Source organism: Lytechinus pictus, chromosome 1 (genome assembly GCF_037042905.1).
Source record: "Lytechinus pictus isolate F3 Inbred chromosome 1, Lp3.0, whole genome shotgun sequence".
In the NCBI taxonomy this organism is placed as follows: domain Eukaryota; kingdom Metazoa; phylum Echinodermata; class Echinoidea; order Temnopleuroida; family Toxopneustidae; genus Lytechinus; species Lytechinus pictus.
In genome coordinates, this window is record NC_087245.1 from 31,357,565 (window position 1) to 31,371,728 (window position 14,164).

At 35.6% G+C, this 14,164-nt stretch overlaps 1 protein-coding gene across 2 annotated transcripts in view; it reads left to right on the top strand.

The window, feature by feature from the left end:
- Positions 1 to 14,164, top strand: part of LOC129265717 (prolow-density lipoprotein receptor-related protein 1-like) — a 48,316-nt gene that overhangs the window by 15,011 nt on the left and 19,141 nt on the right. For both annotated transcript variants that reach the window (XM_064100383.1, XM_064100386.1), the window contains 10 exons: positions 1,031 to 1,183; positions 1,846 to 2,040; positions 4,351 to 4,473; positions 4,992 to 5,096; positions 5,769 to 5,864; positions 6,778 to 6,888; positions 10,487 to 10,600; positions 11,630 to 11,737; positions 12,846 to 12,977; positions 13,734 to 13,862. In XM_064100383.1, coding sequence (XP_063956453.1) covers positions 1,031 to 1,183; positions 1,846 to 2,040; positions 4,351 to 4,473; positions 4,992 to 5,096; positions 5,769 to 5,864; positions 6,778 to 6,888; positions 10,487 to 10,600; positions 11,630 to 11,737; positions 12,846 to 12,977; positions 13,734 to 13,862 — 1,266 coding nt within the window. The remainder of the gene's footprint in view (positions 1 to 1,030; positions 1,184 to 1,845; positions 2,041 to 4,350; positions 4,474 to 4,991; positions 5,097 to 5,768; positions 5,865 to 6,777; positions 6,889 to 10,486; positions 10,601 to 11,629; positions 11,738 to 12,845; positions 12,978 to 13,733; positions 13,863 to 14,164) is intronic.

Below are 14,164 nucleotides of genomic sequence, written 5' to 3' on the forward strand. Positions count from 1 at the left end.
ATTGAAATGTCAATTTAATTAATTTATCTATAGGGACCCCGGGGAAGAACAGGTTGGATATTATATTAGATTTTGATTTGATTTATTTATTATAGCCAATCTGAAACGGATATATAATTTTGTGATATATAATTTTGTATTACATGCACTGTTAAGTGTAATTATTTTACATTGTTATATTGTATGTATTTATTTGATCATGTAATGTTTATTTTGTATTCATGTATTTTTAAATCATGAATACTCAAACCAAACCAATAGGGCCTATAGACCCTAGACTTTTCATGTTTGAAGTCAGGTTCCTTAGACCACTCGGCCACGACGCCTCCACATGCAAATGCTAGCTCTTCCATTAACAAACAACCGGTATCGGACTAATAATAAACAAGGGCCTATTTTATATAAAAAATAACAATATTCCGCTTTTATATCAGGGGCCGCGGAAGCGGGGGGGGGGGGGGGGCTGGGGGGCTTCAGCCCCCCCCCCCTCCCCACATTTTCCAAAACCGTGTGCAAAAACGTAAAAATGACCATAATATTATGATTGCGATTGTTTGCATGGTAAGCCACCCCCCCCCCCACTTTGAAAACCGTTCCGCGGCCCCTCTATATAACGCTTTTTATACCAAAACGACGTCTCAAAGCGCTTTACAGATGAACTTTTACCCCTGCTATCGGATCCTGGCTTGTCCACGCACACAATGCATGGACTTTTATACATTCCTTGGGGAGCATTCTAATAATTTAGTTTCAAAACTCAATTGCTAGGCATGCTACCAAGCCTTCGCATCCTATTTCTATTTTGATATTTTTGTAATTTCCCTCATTTTTTTCAACTAATCGGTAACCTAATTGCCGTGGTTATGTATAATTACTGGCGTTTCAAGTAAATCAGCAATTCAAGACGAACTTGATTTTAATGACCTGTCACTCAACCCCCCCCCCCCTCTCTCTCTCTCTCCCTCTCTCTCTTCCTCTCTACCGTTCACGCTTGATCATGATACATTATCATTCAATTATCAATTTGCAGAGGAATTTGACCTGGTGGTCGGCGAGGTACTAAATGTGACGTCACCATGTTTCCCCTCCGAGGACGACCTCCCTCCAGGCACGACCATGGTGTTCAACGCTCCAGAAGGATACAGGGTCAAGATCTCTTTCAGCGAGTTCAGATTCGATCCATGTAAGTCACACAAAAATGAGTTAAAGAATGATAAGAAATCAAATATCTTTCATGTCTTTGTTCATGTTATTCATTCCATTTTACAATTTTTACATTCCTTCATCGTAATTTTTCATGAATTGATAAATGTATGAGTTATTGGTAGATATTACAATATCACTCCAATAACACCATACACCTCCCCAAAAATGACCATAATGACATTATTTTAAAAAATCAAAAGAGAAAAAACGCAACGAAATGTTCAGATATAATGTGATTTCTTTTACTGATTATTCTGAAACAAGCTTTATCGATTTATCGAAATAGGGATCGAAACTAATAAAAATAATTCAAGCAATGTGCTTTTTAAGTGAAGAACACCAGGGAAGAACAAAATCGTCTATAGGGACAATTTTTTTTTCTTAATTATCCGATGTTCATTGCATAAACTAACAAACAGTGATTTTCTTCTGAAATACAACCTTTTCCCCAAAACCGTGTACAAAAACGTAAGACCATCTGTTTGTGATTTTTTGCATGTTCAGCCCCCCCCCCCTTCAACAAAACCGTTCCGCGGCCCCTGAACTTCAACGCTGTTTCAGTGAACTGAGTTACTTTTTACGACATTGACAATTTTAAAAAACTTCTATTTTCATCCTCCCTCTCACGTCCCTGCACAGATGGACTGAATCGAATTTGGTTAGGTAACGGTGAAGTTCCGAGGTCCTCCGAAGGGTTCATAGGATACTTCCAAGGCTACGATCTCCCGCCCGACGTGGTGTCTACTGATAGCACTATGTGGTTGATGATGTTTTCTCCTTATTATTACATGAATGCTGCATTTGAAGCCGAGGTGTCTGCCGTCACCGATCAAGGTAAGGGTACTTCCGGAGAAGAAAACAAAACCAGGACGGAAGACAAACAGGCGAGGATGGAAGTTTTTTAATTCGATCTGCGCATGCTTATTCGTTAAACCCCCGTCACACTAAAGGCGAAATGAGCCGGAATGCCGTCGGAATGAAAATTCTTGGTATATTCCTGGATATTCGAAGCGCATTCTAAAAATTCTGACTGCATTCTGAGTGCATTCCAGACATTCGGGTCCATTCTTGTGACCGGCCCGAATGTTTTGCTCATGTTCAAAACTTTCGAAGTGCATTAGAAGTGGAGAAATATCGAACGACATTCGAAGTGCATTCTGACTGCATTCTAAATATTCTTACGACATTCTAAGAGCTTTCGAGGCATTCTGATCGCATTCTAGAGAAAACCGAATCGCATAAAACGCGGCCAGCTGCTGTTGTAACGTCATTTGGCAGTAGAAGTCACCCGGTCATGATATCTTCTGGGTCTTCTCCTCCTTTTTCTTCTCCTGGCGTCCTCCACATCTCTCTCAAGCAGTTCTTGCTGGAGGACAACAATCTGGAGCAAAGTAATTTGGTCAAGGAGGTCCATACTCTGTGGTGGTTATGGGCTAGACTGATGAAAATGCTAGATTCTGGGACCATTCCGGCGGCATTCTTGATAAGTTCGGGACATTCGTGTTGCATTCTAAGTACATTTTAAGTATTTGAGGTGCATTCTATTTGAATTCTTGAAAGTTCGAACCGAACTCGGCGACCTTTCCGGCAGCGTTCTGAATTCAATCGAGGTACCTTCCAACCAGACTTCGGGCAGTACTACGGGAAGCAATCGAACCACACTCGTACGGTATTCGAAGTGTATTCTAAATATTCTTGCTGCATTCTTAATATTCTTCCTGTGTTCCGACTGTATTCGAGCTGCATTCGACAGTCAATACACCCGGAATGTTCAAGAATCATTCGAGGCAGGATCGAAGGACGTTCTAAGTATTCGAACGACATTTTTGCAAAAGTAGTAACAATTTCAAATACCCTCCCGAATGTGGCACGAATTTTGAAAGTTCTTCATTCCGGCTGGTTCTGCTCGATTCCTGCTGATTCCGAATAAGTGTGACGGGGGTATAAAGAAAGTGCATGGACTGAGCATGTGTAGATCTTGAACCTTTCGTACTCTATGATTTCTAGCACATAATAATGATGATACTAAAACGAATGTGCTGCATAGTTTGAAAACGAGTACAAAGACCCCTATTTCGATGTTTTGATCTCTTATACCTTCCTCTACTTTGCAATTTGTGAAGAAAAGTGACATTAATTTAAATGAAATAGAGCATTTTTGTACTTTTAGAATTTTTGATCGAGATTTTACAAGTCTTTGTAACTTTACACATCATTTTGTGCAAACACGAGAACATCATCATTCAACATCTAACGAATGTTTTAAGGTTTTGATCGCCTGAATTATAGTTCCGCATTTAGTTTCGATTGGCGAAATTCCGAGCTCAATAATGAACCTATTAGTAGGAACCATGGTTTAATATATATTTGACCTACATAGTACCAAAGCAAATCTGTGTATAGTCTGATGTCAACTGCCGGACCTCCTTAAGTTCGTCGCAGAAAATGTCTCACGACTGTTAAAGGACAAGTCCACTCTAACAAAAAGTTGATTCGTATAAAAAGAGAAAAATCCAACAAATATAACACTGAAAATTTCATCAAAATCGGATGTAAAATAATAAAGTTATGACATTTTAAAGTTTCGCCTACTTTCACAAAACAGTTACTTTCACATCCTTGTCGGTATGCAAATGAGGAGACTGATGACATCACTAGATCACTCACTATTTCTTTTGTATTTTATTATATGAAATATGAAATATTCAAATTTTCTCCATGTTGTCGTGTAAAACAACAATAAATTGCTCTCTGATCATGTGCAATTAGCATAATACTAATACTATTAATACTATATGGTTCAATCAAGTTGGTCCTTTTTGTCAAATCTGTAAAAAATGAAATATTGTATCATTCAAACAATAAAAAACAAAAGAAATAGTGAGTAAGGGACATCATGCATGTCACTGAGTTGTGCATATCACTGTTTTGTGAAAAATAAGCGAAAATTTAAAATGTCATAACTTTCTTATTTTACCTCCGATTATGATGAAATTTTCAATATAAATTGATTTTTCTCTATTTATTCAAATCAACATTTTTCTTGGGTGGACTTGACCTTAAAGCTCCTTAATTTCCTTTAAAAAATATTCGCTTTTGATCTGCATTCTGCACCCCCCCTTCTCTCTCTCTCTCTCTGTACAGACGCCCAGATAAACTGCCCAGGTACATCTCAACAATGTCGGTATGCTTTGATGTGTTTCACTGAAGAAGAAGTATGTAGTGGAGAGTCCGACTGCCCAAGCGGAACCGACGAAATTGGATGTGGTCAGTGTTTACATTTAAATTATCGCGATCGAGCAAAAATATGATGTTGTTTTGTTTTTCACATTTAAAGCAGTTTTGACTTTATTATTATCCAGCAACTCTCCGTATGATTTGAAAGTATTAGTTGCCATAAATGCATTTGCCCACAAAATAAACTTATCTTAATCGTGATTCAGTTTAATTTGAATAGTGTTTTTATTCAGGAGAATTCAAAATTCTGTTCGTTTTCCTTTTCTATATTGTTTGTGTGTATGTTTATTTCTCTTGAAGCGCCATGAGCACCGAAAGGTGGACCTGTGCGCTAAATAAGTAGCCATCATTATTATTCAGTAAAATAGTGAATATTAGATAAACCATATGGTAAATGTTAATTAAGTCAGTATAACTGGAAATATAATATCTAAATCTTTCTATGTTTTCAAGTATCTTGTACGAGAGGCTTTGTAATCATATTTATAAATTCCTCTCATTGCGAGCACTTTACTTTGACCTGTTTGTTTTTTCTGTTATTTGTTTAGATTGTTTGAGTGCCCGAGATATCAAATGTCCAGATGGACAATGTATCCAACGTGACCAAATGTGTGACGAGTTTCCGTCTTGTGACAACGATAATGCCAACTGTAGTAAGTTTGTGTGCTTTTACAACGAAATCGTTTAAATTTATCATCACTGGGGTATTTATGGGGGCCCAAAACAAATTACGATTAAGAAAACAAGTGAAAAGGGAAAGGAAAGGGAAGGAGAGGGTGAAACATGACATTATTTAATGAATATCATGTCAAAATCTATCAGAAAATTATTATCCCCCCCCCCCCCCCCTTGAGAGGCACAATTAAAATTGTAATGTTTATTTTGTGGATGAAATGTCCTTAATTTTTTTTTTTTTTTTGGCTTGTCAAATTTTTCTTCGGGAAAATTTGCCCCCCCCCCCTTTTGGAAAAACCCGGATCCGCCCCTGGTAGTAGTAGTAGTAGCATATTCGCGTACTAATGAGGGCTTTGGTGGAGCTGGACCCCCTTATGATAAAATAATAAAATAAATAATAGATTAATATAAACTGTATGATTTACGAAAAAAAAAAACATATCTTCATTTAAATAATTTCATAGTATTTTTATACGTTTCAAGATAATTTCGTTGAATGTTCAATTTTTTTTCAATTAATTTATACACCAAAGCTATAAAATCATTTGTGTATAATATGTGTTCGCTCTCTTTGTTTTCTTGTAAAGTTTAGAAATAGTGAAATTGCCATGATTTGCATTATGATATTTTATTTTTTTTTCGTTGTGTAGACTTTCGGTGTCCAGAAGGATATAACATATCCACGTTACTATTTTGTGACAGTGTCAACGATTGTGGGGACCATTCAGATGAACAACAAAATTGCGGTAAGCCTTTCCCAGAAGTCTTTTATTTTTGCACAAAATAATGTCGGGCCCGAATTTTCCAGCAAAATACTCTAAATAGACTTCCTTTCTAAATGAATGTAGTAGTATCTTCTATATTGCAGGTTCAATCGAAATTATTAACAAGGCCCCGTCTTACAAAGAGTTAAGATTGATCCAATCAATCGTAACTCTATGGAAATCTATCAGTGTCATAATTTTTTCTAAAGGAAATTTGCAGAATGTCCTTTGTAAACAAAGAGAAGCACAGTGAATTTTCAAGAAAACAATGAATGCATGATCATAGTTAGAAAATATTTTTAACAAACATGCATAATAGATGTTGATGTTGCTGGCCGTCCATAGTTGTTATTGATCGGATCAATCGCAACTCTTTGTAAGACGGGGCCCAGGGACCTTATCGGGGTGGCGTTTTATCAGCCTTTGTTATCTGACAAGTTGTCACCTCTGTATGGCAACTTTCCTTGGTTCTGATTGGCTGAGAGACTGTTACTATGGTAACTGTCGGAGAAAATTTCTTTATCCGACTGGTCCTTTCTTAAAACACCCCCCCCCAAAAAAAAATGTCAAACCTGAAAAATGTGAATAAGTTTCGAATATTGCTATGAAAGTATCAATCTAAATTCTAGTCTGCGAGGTTTATTCTTTCTCATTCAGACGTTGCTTTGATGTAAATGATGCATTTCTTCATTAAATTTATCCACTCTGCAAAATGATAATAACATGTATATATATATAATTTTTTATTAGTTTGTAGAAAAGAGGGGGAAGATATGAAATAAAATAAATCTCAAAATCAAATCAATGATCAGTAAGTGTAAGAGACTGAAATGCAATGATATATTTACACATTTTTGAATTAAACATAATATGTGTTGGTCTTTGTGATTGCCAGCTTGTGACCACGAGAATCTTCACTTATGTGGGAGTGGGGAGTGTATCTACGATTACAATGTCTGTGATGGCGTATCGCAGTGTAGTAACGGCTCCGATGAGGAAAATTGCGGTAAGTAGATAACGACGATGATAACCACAATGATAGCGACGATGATCTCGATTATTAACCAACCTTTAATGATTGTGAACATCCCCTCAGACTTTTTTAATCCCCTCAGACTTTTTTAAACTAACCCAAAAGGTGGTTAGAATATTAACGACCAACTGTCGGTTAATCAAGTCCTTGTTCATTTTGCTTTAACCAACACTTGGAATGTTCATGTTGGAATTCATTTCTCTACTGGTTAAATGTCTGAGAGTGCAGTGGGGTTCGCCCCCATTCTTGGGGATAGGAGTGGGAGACGAGGCCCCGGCTCTTCATAAATTCCCTGTCTGTGAGTACTTTGGCGAGAAGACCTTGTCTCACGGTGAGCATGAAATTATGTAAAGTATGATGATAATGATGGTTGTGACCGAATATGACGATGGAATTTGTATTTTTATTAAATACATTATCTGATTCATGAGACGTGTCTGAATATTTCACTGACAAAAGAAAAGGTGGGTCAAACGTAAGGTCTAGTGGTTAGAGCTTTGGGCATGTAATCGCAATGTTGTGAGTTCAAATCACAGCTCTGCCATTGTCCCCACTTTGATTGAAAAGGCCCAAGACATATCTGTCGTTTATAAGATCAGCCACTATGCCTGATTAACTTTTACGTAAAATGTTTCTAATGTTATTGGTTATATACCAGCTTGGCGTTTACCAGCAAAAAGTTGTCCTGCCAAGTTCTTTCCGGGAGTTACAAGAAACAGAAACAAGTACATGACAAAGTTGGAAAAGATAAAGATGATTACAATCTAAAAACCAAGGACTGAAAATAAATCCAGATCAGCTGTGGATAGTGACCAGCCGAATATTGGATTTATTTGAAATCTTTAGGATTAACTTTCAAATCTCAAAAGATTTAAATTAAAATCTTTTAGATTTATATCTAAATCAGCAAGGTTTAAAATTAAATCTGATATGTTGGTCACTATTCACAGCCAAACTGGATTTATTTTAAATCCTTGATTCTTAAAAGGTATGATAATAGTTGATGATGATGATGATGATGATGTGGATGCTGCTACTGCTGCTGTTGCTGCTGATGATGATCGTGACGACGACGATGATGACGATGATGATGATGATGATGATAATAATTATTGTGATGATGACGATGATTATGATGATGTTGGAGATGATGATGATGATTGTGATGAAGTCTTAGTGGTAGAGATGAACATGATGGACGTTAATGATTTCAGCAAGATTCTGGTGGAAATTATGTATGGTATCCCAGTGAAGAAACGTATGCGAAATATGAGGATGATCGTATTGAATTAAGGGGCGTGTACTATATTGTGCACGCTATTTCATGTAAATACACTCGGCAAAAAAAGTTCTTGGACACTTATAAAAGTTAAAATATTCCATATATATATTTGATTAAAGGCAAATTATTGTATGTCAACATGACCAGACTATATTCCTCTTCCAGTATGACATGACATTTTCATGTGAACAGTCATGCATGGGTGGTTAAATGCTTTAAACACTAGCAATGTCAGTAAAAGAAAATTGCAAGAAATGGACCATTCAAATGCTAATGATCATGGCAATCCTGTAGGCATACATTCAACAATTTCAACAGGGGGTTATCATTTGAATTGAATGCTTAGGGATGCATCATGAGATGCACAATGAGATGGATCATTTGGACACTCACTTTCAAGATGAAGCTTTCCAACCAAGAGCTTGCAAGAGCAATAGGAATGTTGCAGTCTGGGCAGTCATTTAGACAAGTGGCCCGATATTTCCAAGTTTCACCAACAACAATTTCAAATTTGAACCAGCAGTATTTGGCTACTGATGAAGTTAGAGACCGCCCTAGGAGTGGTCGACCTAGGGCCACCACCCCTGCAGAGGATAAGGACAATTTTCTTTTGCTTATGCCAAGATACTGAAATTTGACATTTTTTTCATCGACTAACTTTGACTTAAAATTCCAGTGGAATAGTGATGCATCCAAGATATACCGTGAACTTATATAGATCTGTTATAACTCCTATCAAATGAGAAAAAGGTCTACTCACTTCATTGTTTCTTCTCGTATGAAATTCTTGGTGCTACGAACTCAAAGTGACAATGTTTGTTGAGAATAAGACGGGCAATAAACTTGCCCGATCTTCACGATACAATGGTTGTTGTTTGATATAAAAGAAGGTTTATCAATTCCTTGTGTCTGGTATCCTTCACGATACGTTTTATTGATAATAAGTTATTTTTAATTCACTTCTCCTTATTTCGGAGATAGTTTTGATTTTAATAATCAGCTATGCATGTTTGACCTATGTCTGAAATAACATGAAAAATACAGTACGTGTTCCCTCTATGAATATTCATAATATAGTATTAAGACTTGCTGACGCTTCAAATTTTTTCCATTCTTGCGATCTCTGCGATCTTTACACCATTTTGTGTTTCATTCTTTTTTAATGAGTAATTGATATCTTTATGTTTAAAGTGTTTTTTTTTTTTTTTTTTTTTTTTTTTTTTTTTTTTTTTTTGTTCTTTGATTGTTTTTATTTAATAAGCAATAATTAATATTTCTATGTCCTTTATGAGTAATACTTCATACATTTATGTCTAATGGTATATCATGTTCTTGTGGCAGGCAAATTTCCGGAACTGGACGTACTGATTGTTTTTTATGTAGAAATCCAATAACCAATACCCATTTAGATGAAGAAAATCATGACGAATTATCCGTTGAAAACGAATATCATACCCTTGATGAATTTCAGCAATTGATATCAAATCTTAATAGATTACCGCTATATATTCTTTTACATTTTAATTGCCGTAGCCTGAAAAGAAATTTTGATGCTCTTAGTTCATATCTACATCTCATTAATTCATATCAATCTATTATCGCAGTTACTGAAACATGGCTCAAAGAAGGTGATGAGGAAGGATATAATTTACCAGGTTTTTCGTTCACTGCAAAATCTCGTAAAATGAAGAGAGGGGGTGGTATAGGTATTTATGTACGCAGTGATATACAGTTTAAAAGAAGACAAGATCTTGATATCTTCAATGATAATATTGAAAGCATGTCTATAGAAATCAATTCGAAACCAACTAATCATATAATATCCGTGATATATAGACCACCAAATCAATCAAAGGTAAAATTTATGGATGACATAACCATACTTTTAAATAATATTTCAAAGGAAAAGAAACAGTCCACACTATTGGGTGACTTTAATATAAATATTCTTAACTATAACATAAATTCCTCTGTTAATAATTTTGTTGATACTTTGGCTACTTTTTCCTTCTATCCACAAATAGTAAAACCGACAAGAATTACTCCAACATCAACGACCGCCTTAGACAATATCATATGTAATATCCCCGAAAAGGTTATTAAGTCGGGTATACTCACTGAAGAAGAATATTGTCTGGTCATGTTGACATACAATAATTTGCCTTTAATCAAATATCTGTATGGAATATTTTAACTTTTATAAGTGTCCAAGAACTTTTTTGCCGAGTGTAATGATATCATTATCATCTATTATCATGATCAATCTTTTCGTCACCCTGTGTTTTCTAGTTTGTCAGAGCTGGCAGGTGATTTGTCCGAACAATAACACATGTATGCCCTGGTGGATAAGATGTGACGGTGTCGACGATTGCGGTGATAACAGTGATGAACAGGATTGTCCAGGTATTTGATGTATTATGTGAGGATAAGGAATAGGAGTAGGAGTAGAAGGAATAGTAGTAGTATATTAGTATAGTAGTATAGTAGTAGCAGTAGTAGTAGTAGTAGTAGTAGTAGTAGTAGTAGTAGTAATAATAATAATAATAATTTTACGCCATTCCAAGTTTGCAGCATTTGTGCATTTTTGCATTGTCTATGGCATGTTAACCCCCCTTTTTACATCCAGGATCTGAGCAGGGACATTTCCCTAATCATATCCAGGCTCATCAATTCATAAACTTTGGCATGTTCAGAAGGGGAATCAGTGTCCCAACTTGAAAGAAAATGTGAATGATGGATGAGTAAAATAAGTTGAAAAATAAAGGGGAATCCACAAATTAATCCCCCTTTGCAAAAAGAAACCGGAGAAACCAGAGAAAATTTTGACTTTTTTCAGTTTCTTTTAAACAGTTACATTGGTTGAATTAACTTGACTTCAGTAGCTTATTAACTAAAAAAAAAGGGAATGAAAACAAAAATGTTGTATTGTTGGAATTAGGCATGAAACAGAGCATCTCCCGTTATCAAACATGAAATGAACTGTCAAATACTGTTTTTGCCCTTCTGACTGGGCCTTCTGAACATGCTCAAGGTTGTGATTTGATGAGCCTGGTTAGATCATGGAGATTTCCCTGGACAGATCAGGGAATTCCTTGGTCAGAATGGTCAAAGTGGGTCGATATGCTAGAAAGTGCAGAACACACAGCAGTGCTGCATGCATGCAAACTTGGAATGGGCTGAAAAGCACCACTGTTACATAATAGACTGTGTATTCAAAAACCACTGAAGCGAGACCAATTAATTTTTTTATAGAAGTTAGGACATGAGATGAGCTTCCTAGTTCCATACATTTCATTGAGAATCATTCTTATTTTTTGAATTAATTTAGCCGCATATCAGAGGGACATTTTTTGGGGGCTGCCCTGTATGTTAAACAATAGTGGAATGGAATGATATTTGTTCTAATATATTTTGTTTGTATATACATCACAGTGTGTCATGAGAACGCATATGATTGTGGCAATCATCAGTGTATACCAGCTTCTTGGGGGTGCGATGGAATCTCTGACTGCTATGACGGGCAAGACGAAGAAAATTGCCGTAAGTTTTCAGGAGCATGATACACTGTTCAAAATGTTGGGCAACATACTTACTGTGAACACAACATTTGGTTAAAACTTTATCAAATTCTTGGTAGTTTTAAACCAATAATGTGTGCTTTTGGTGAAAACTACACAGTATTGGTTGAAAACAACCCAGACATGGATAATTTTTTAACCAATTGTTGTATGGACAGTATGTTGCCCAACATTTTAAGAGTGTAAAGAAGAGATGTCGAAAAAAGACAAGGGAAAAGAGGACGGTTACTTCGATCAGCGCATGTTTTGGTCCTCATAAAATTGGAAAAAAAATATCATGTGATACTTCTTATCTTTTTATAATCTATGGCATGTTTTGAAATTCATTATCAACAAATACGTATCAGATATTTATGCTGAAAAATGTGTAATATTAATAGATGATGGTATAAATCAGTATGGACGTAAAACTGTGATGCTTACATATATGTGCTAAATATTACTTTTACGACATCTATCATTGCCTGTTTTCAATTGGCATATAGTTGTTTTATCCCATCTTGGTAAAATTGTTTAATATGCTAATTCCATGTTTATACATGTATAGCCGGAAACAATTTAATCAATCACTAGATTTATGTCTCTTGTTATTCCCGTGTAAGCCATGTATACCTGATTAATTTACATTTATACACTTGTCTCATTAAAAAAAAACTCCCTTTAAGCAGTTCTACCAACCTTATTGGCATCATTATTTGTTTTCTCCTTATTCCGGCACAGTAATATATTATCTTCAAGTCTTTAAAGAAATACCATTTGTTTATAATTTCTGTTTTTTATTTTACTCATGCAAGCAAATGAATTACTGACTTTATCCCCACAGAATCATATTCTGGTTACAAATATCCAGGATTAATGTTATCCCATGTATACAATTATTCTACTCTACTCTTTTTTTTAATTTCAACATATAACATTGATTTTATTACTTTCACATGTCATTTTGTTATGATCATTGATATTGTATATATTTTGTATTTTACCTTATAAAGAATTTCGCAATTCAGCCTTCGGCTGCGATGAAGTGTTCTTAATAACCCATTCCAATTTCATTTCCAATTATCATATAGCACCACCGGAACCATGTGAGGAGGGCGAGTTCCAGTGCGAGGATGGAAAGTGTCTGCGCCAGGCCCTGGTATGTGACGACGTAGAACAATGCGACTACGGTGAAGACGAAAATGCAACACTCTGCGGCAGAGGTATTAAACCTTGAATTTACCTTTAATTGACCCTGAATTTATCTTAAATATACATTGAATTTACCTTGAATTTGTCATGAATTTACCTTGCATCTACCTTAATTTTACCTTGAAATTACCTTAATTCACCAATAATGTACCTTGAAATTACCTGGATTTATATTTAATTTACCTTGAACTTGCTTTTAATTTACTTTGAATTTACACTCAATTTACCTTGAATATACTTTGAATTCATCTTGAGATTTGCCTTGAATTTGTATTTACCTTACATTTACCTTGATTCCTCTTTAAATTTACCCTGAAATTACCTTAAAATTACCTTGAAATCACCTTGCATTTACCTTGAATCAACCATAAATTTACCCTAAATCTTTCTTAAATTCAACTTTAAATTGCCTTGAATTTATTTTGGTTCTACCCTGAATTTACCCGGAATTAACATTGAACCTACTATTGAATTACCTTGTCATATTCCAACTTATTTCATTCACGTACATTGTAGTAATATCCAAAATTACAATTTGTATGTAAATTTCTTTTGTGTAAAAGTTTAAGAGGAAGAAATATCTCTGATACACTAACATAAATGCATCGAATTCTGGTTCATGCACATTAATTTCACTTTTTAACAATAGGCAATATTACTTTACTCGTTGAAGCTCGTTAAAGTTTCATTAACCCCCCCCCCCCCCCGCTGCATGTGGCTATAGCATTTTGTTACTACACTCTATCCAAATTATTTATATATCCTAGACGAGGAAGATTCTGATTGTTACGGGTACGAATGTGGAGATGGGTCTTATTGTATCCCTTTGGATTATATATGTGACGACTACGCTGATTGCGATAATGCAGAAGACGAGGAGTACTGTGAAGAAGAAGGTGAGAGTTAAACGGTGGCAGGAAGCAGGGGCGGATCCAGGATTTTCCAAAAGGAGGGGGGCACATTTTCCCGAGGAAAATTTGAGAAGCAAAAAAAAAAGGTTCTCACTAAAGATGAAGGTCAATTTGTCCCACGTAAAATTGAACAATAAAAAAAAGGTTATCATTTAAAAATGAAGGTTATTTTGTCACACGTACAATTTGACAAGCAAAAAAAAGTCCTCACCTGTGTATGAACGACATATTCCCATTAAAAATATTTGATGTGACTCTAAAAGGGGCGCACTCATGTATGAACGACA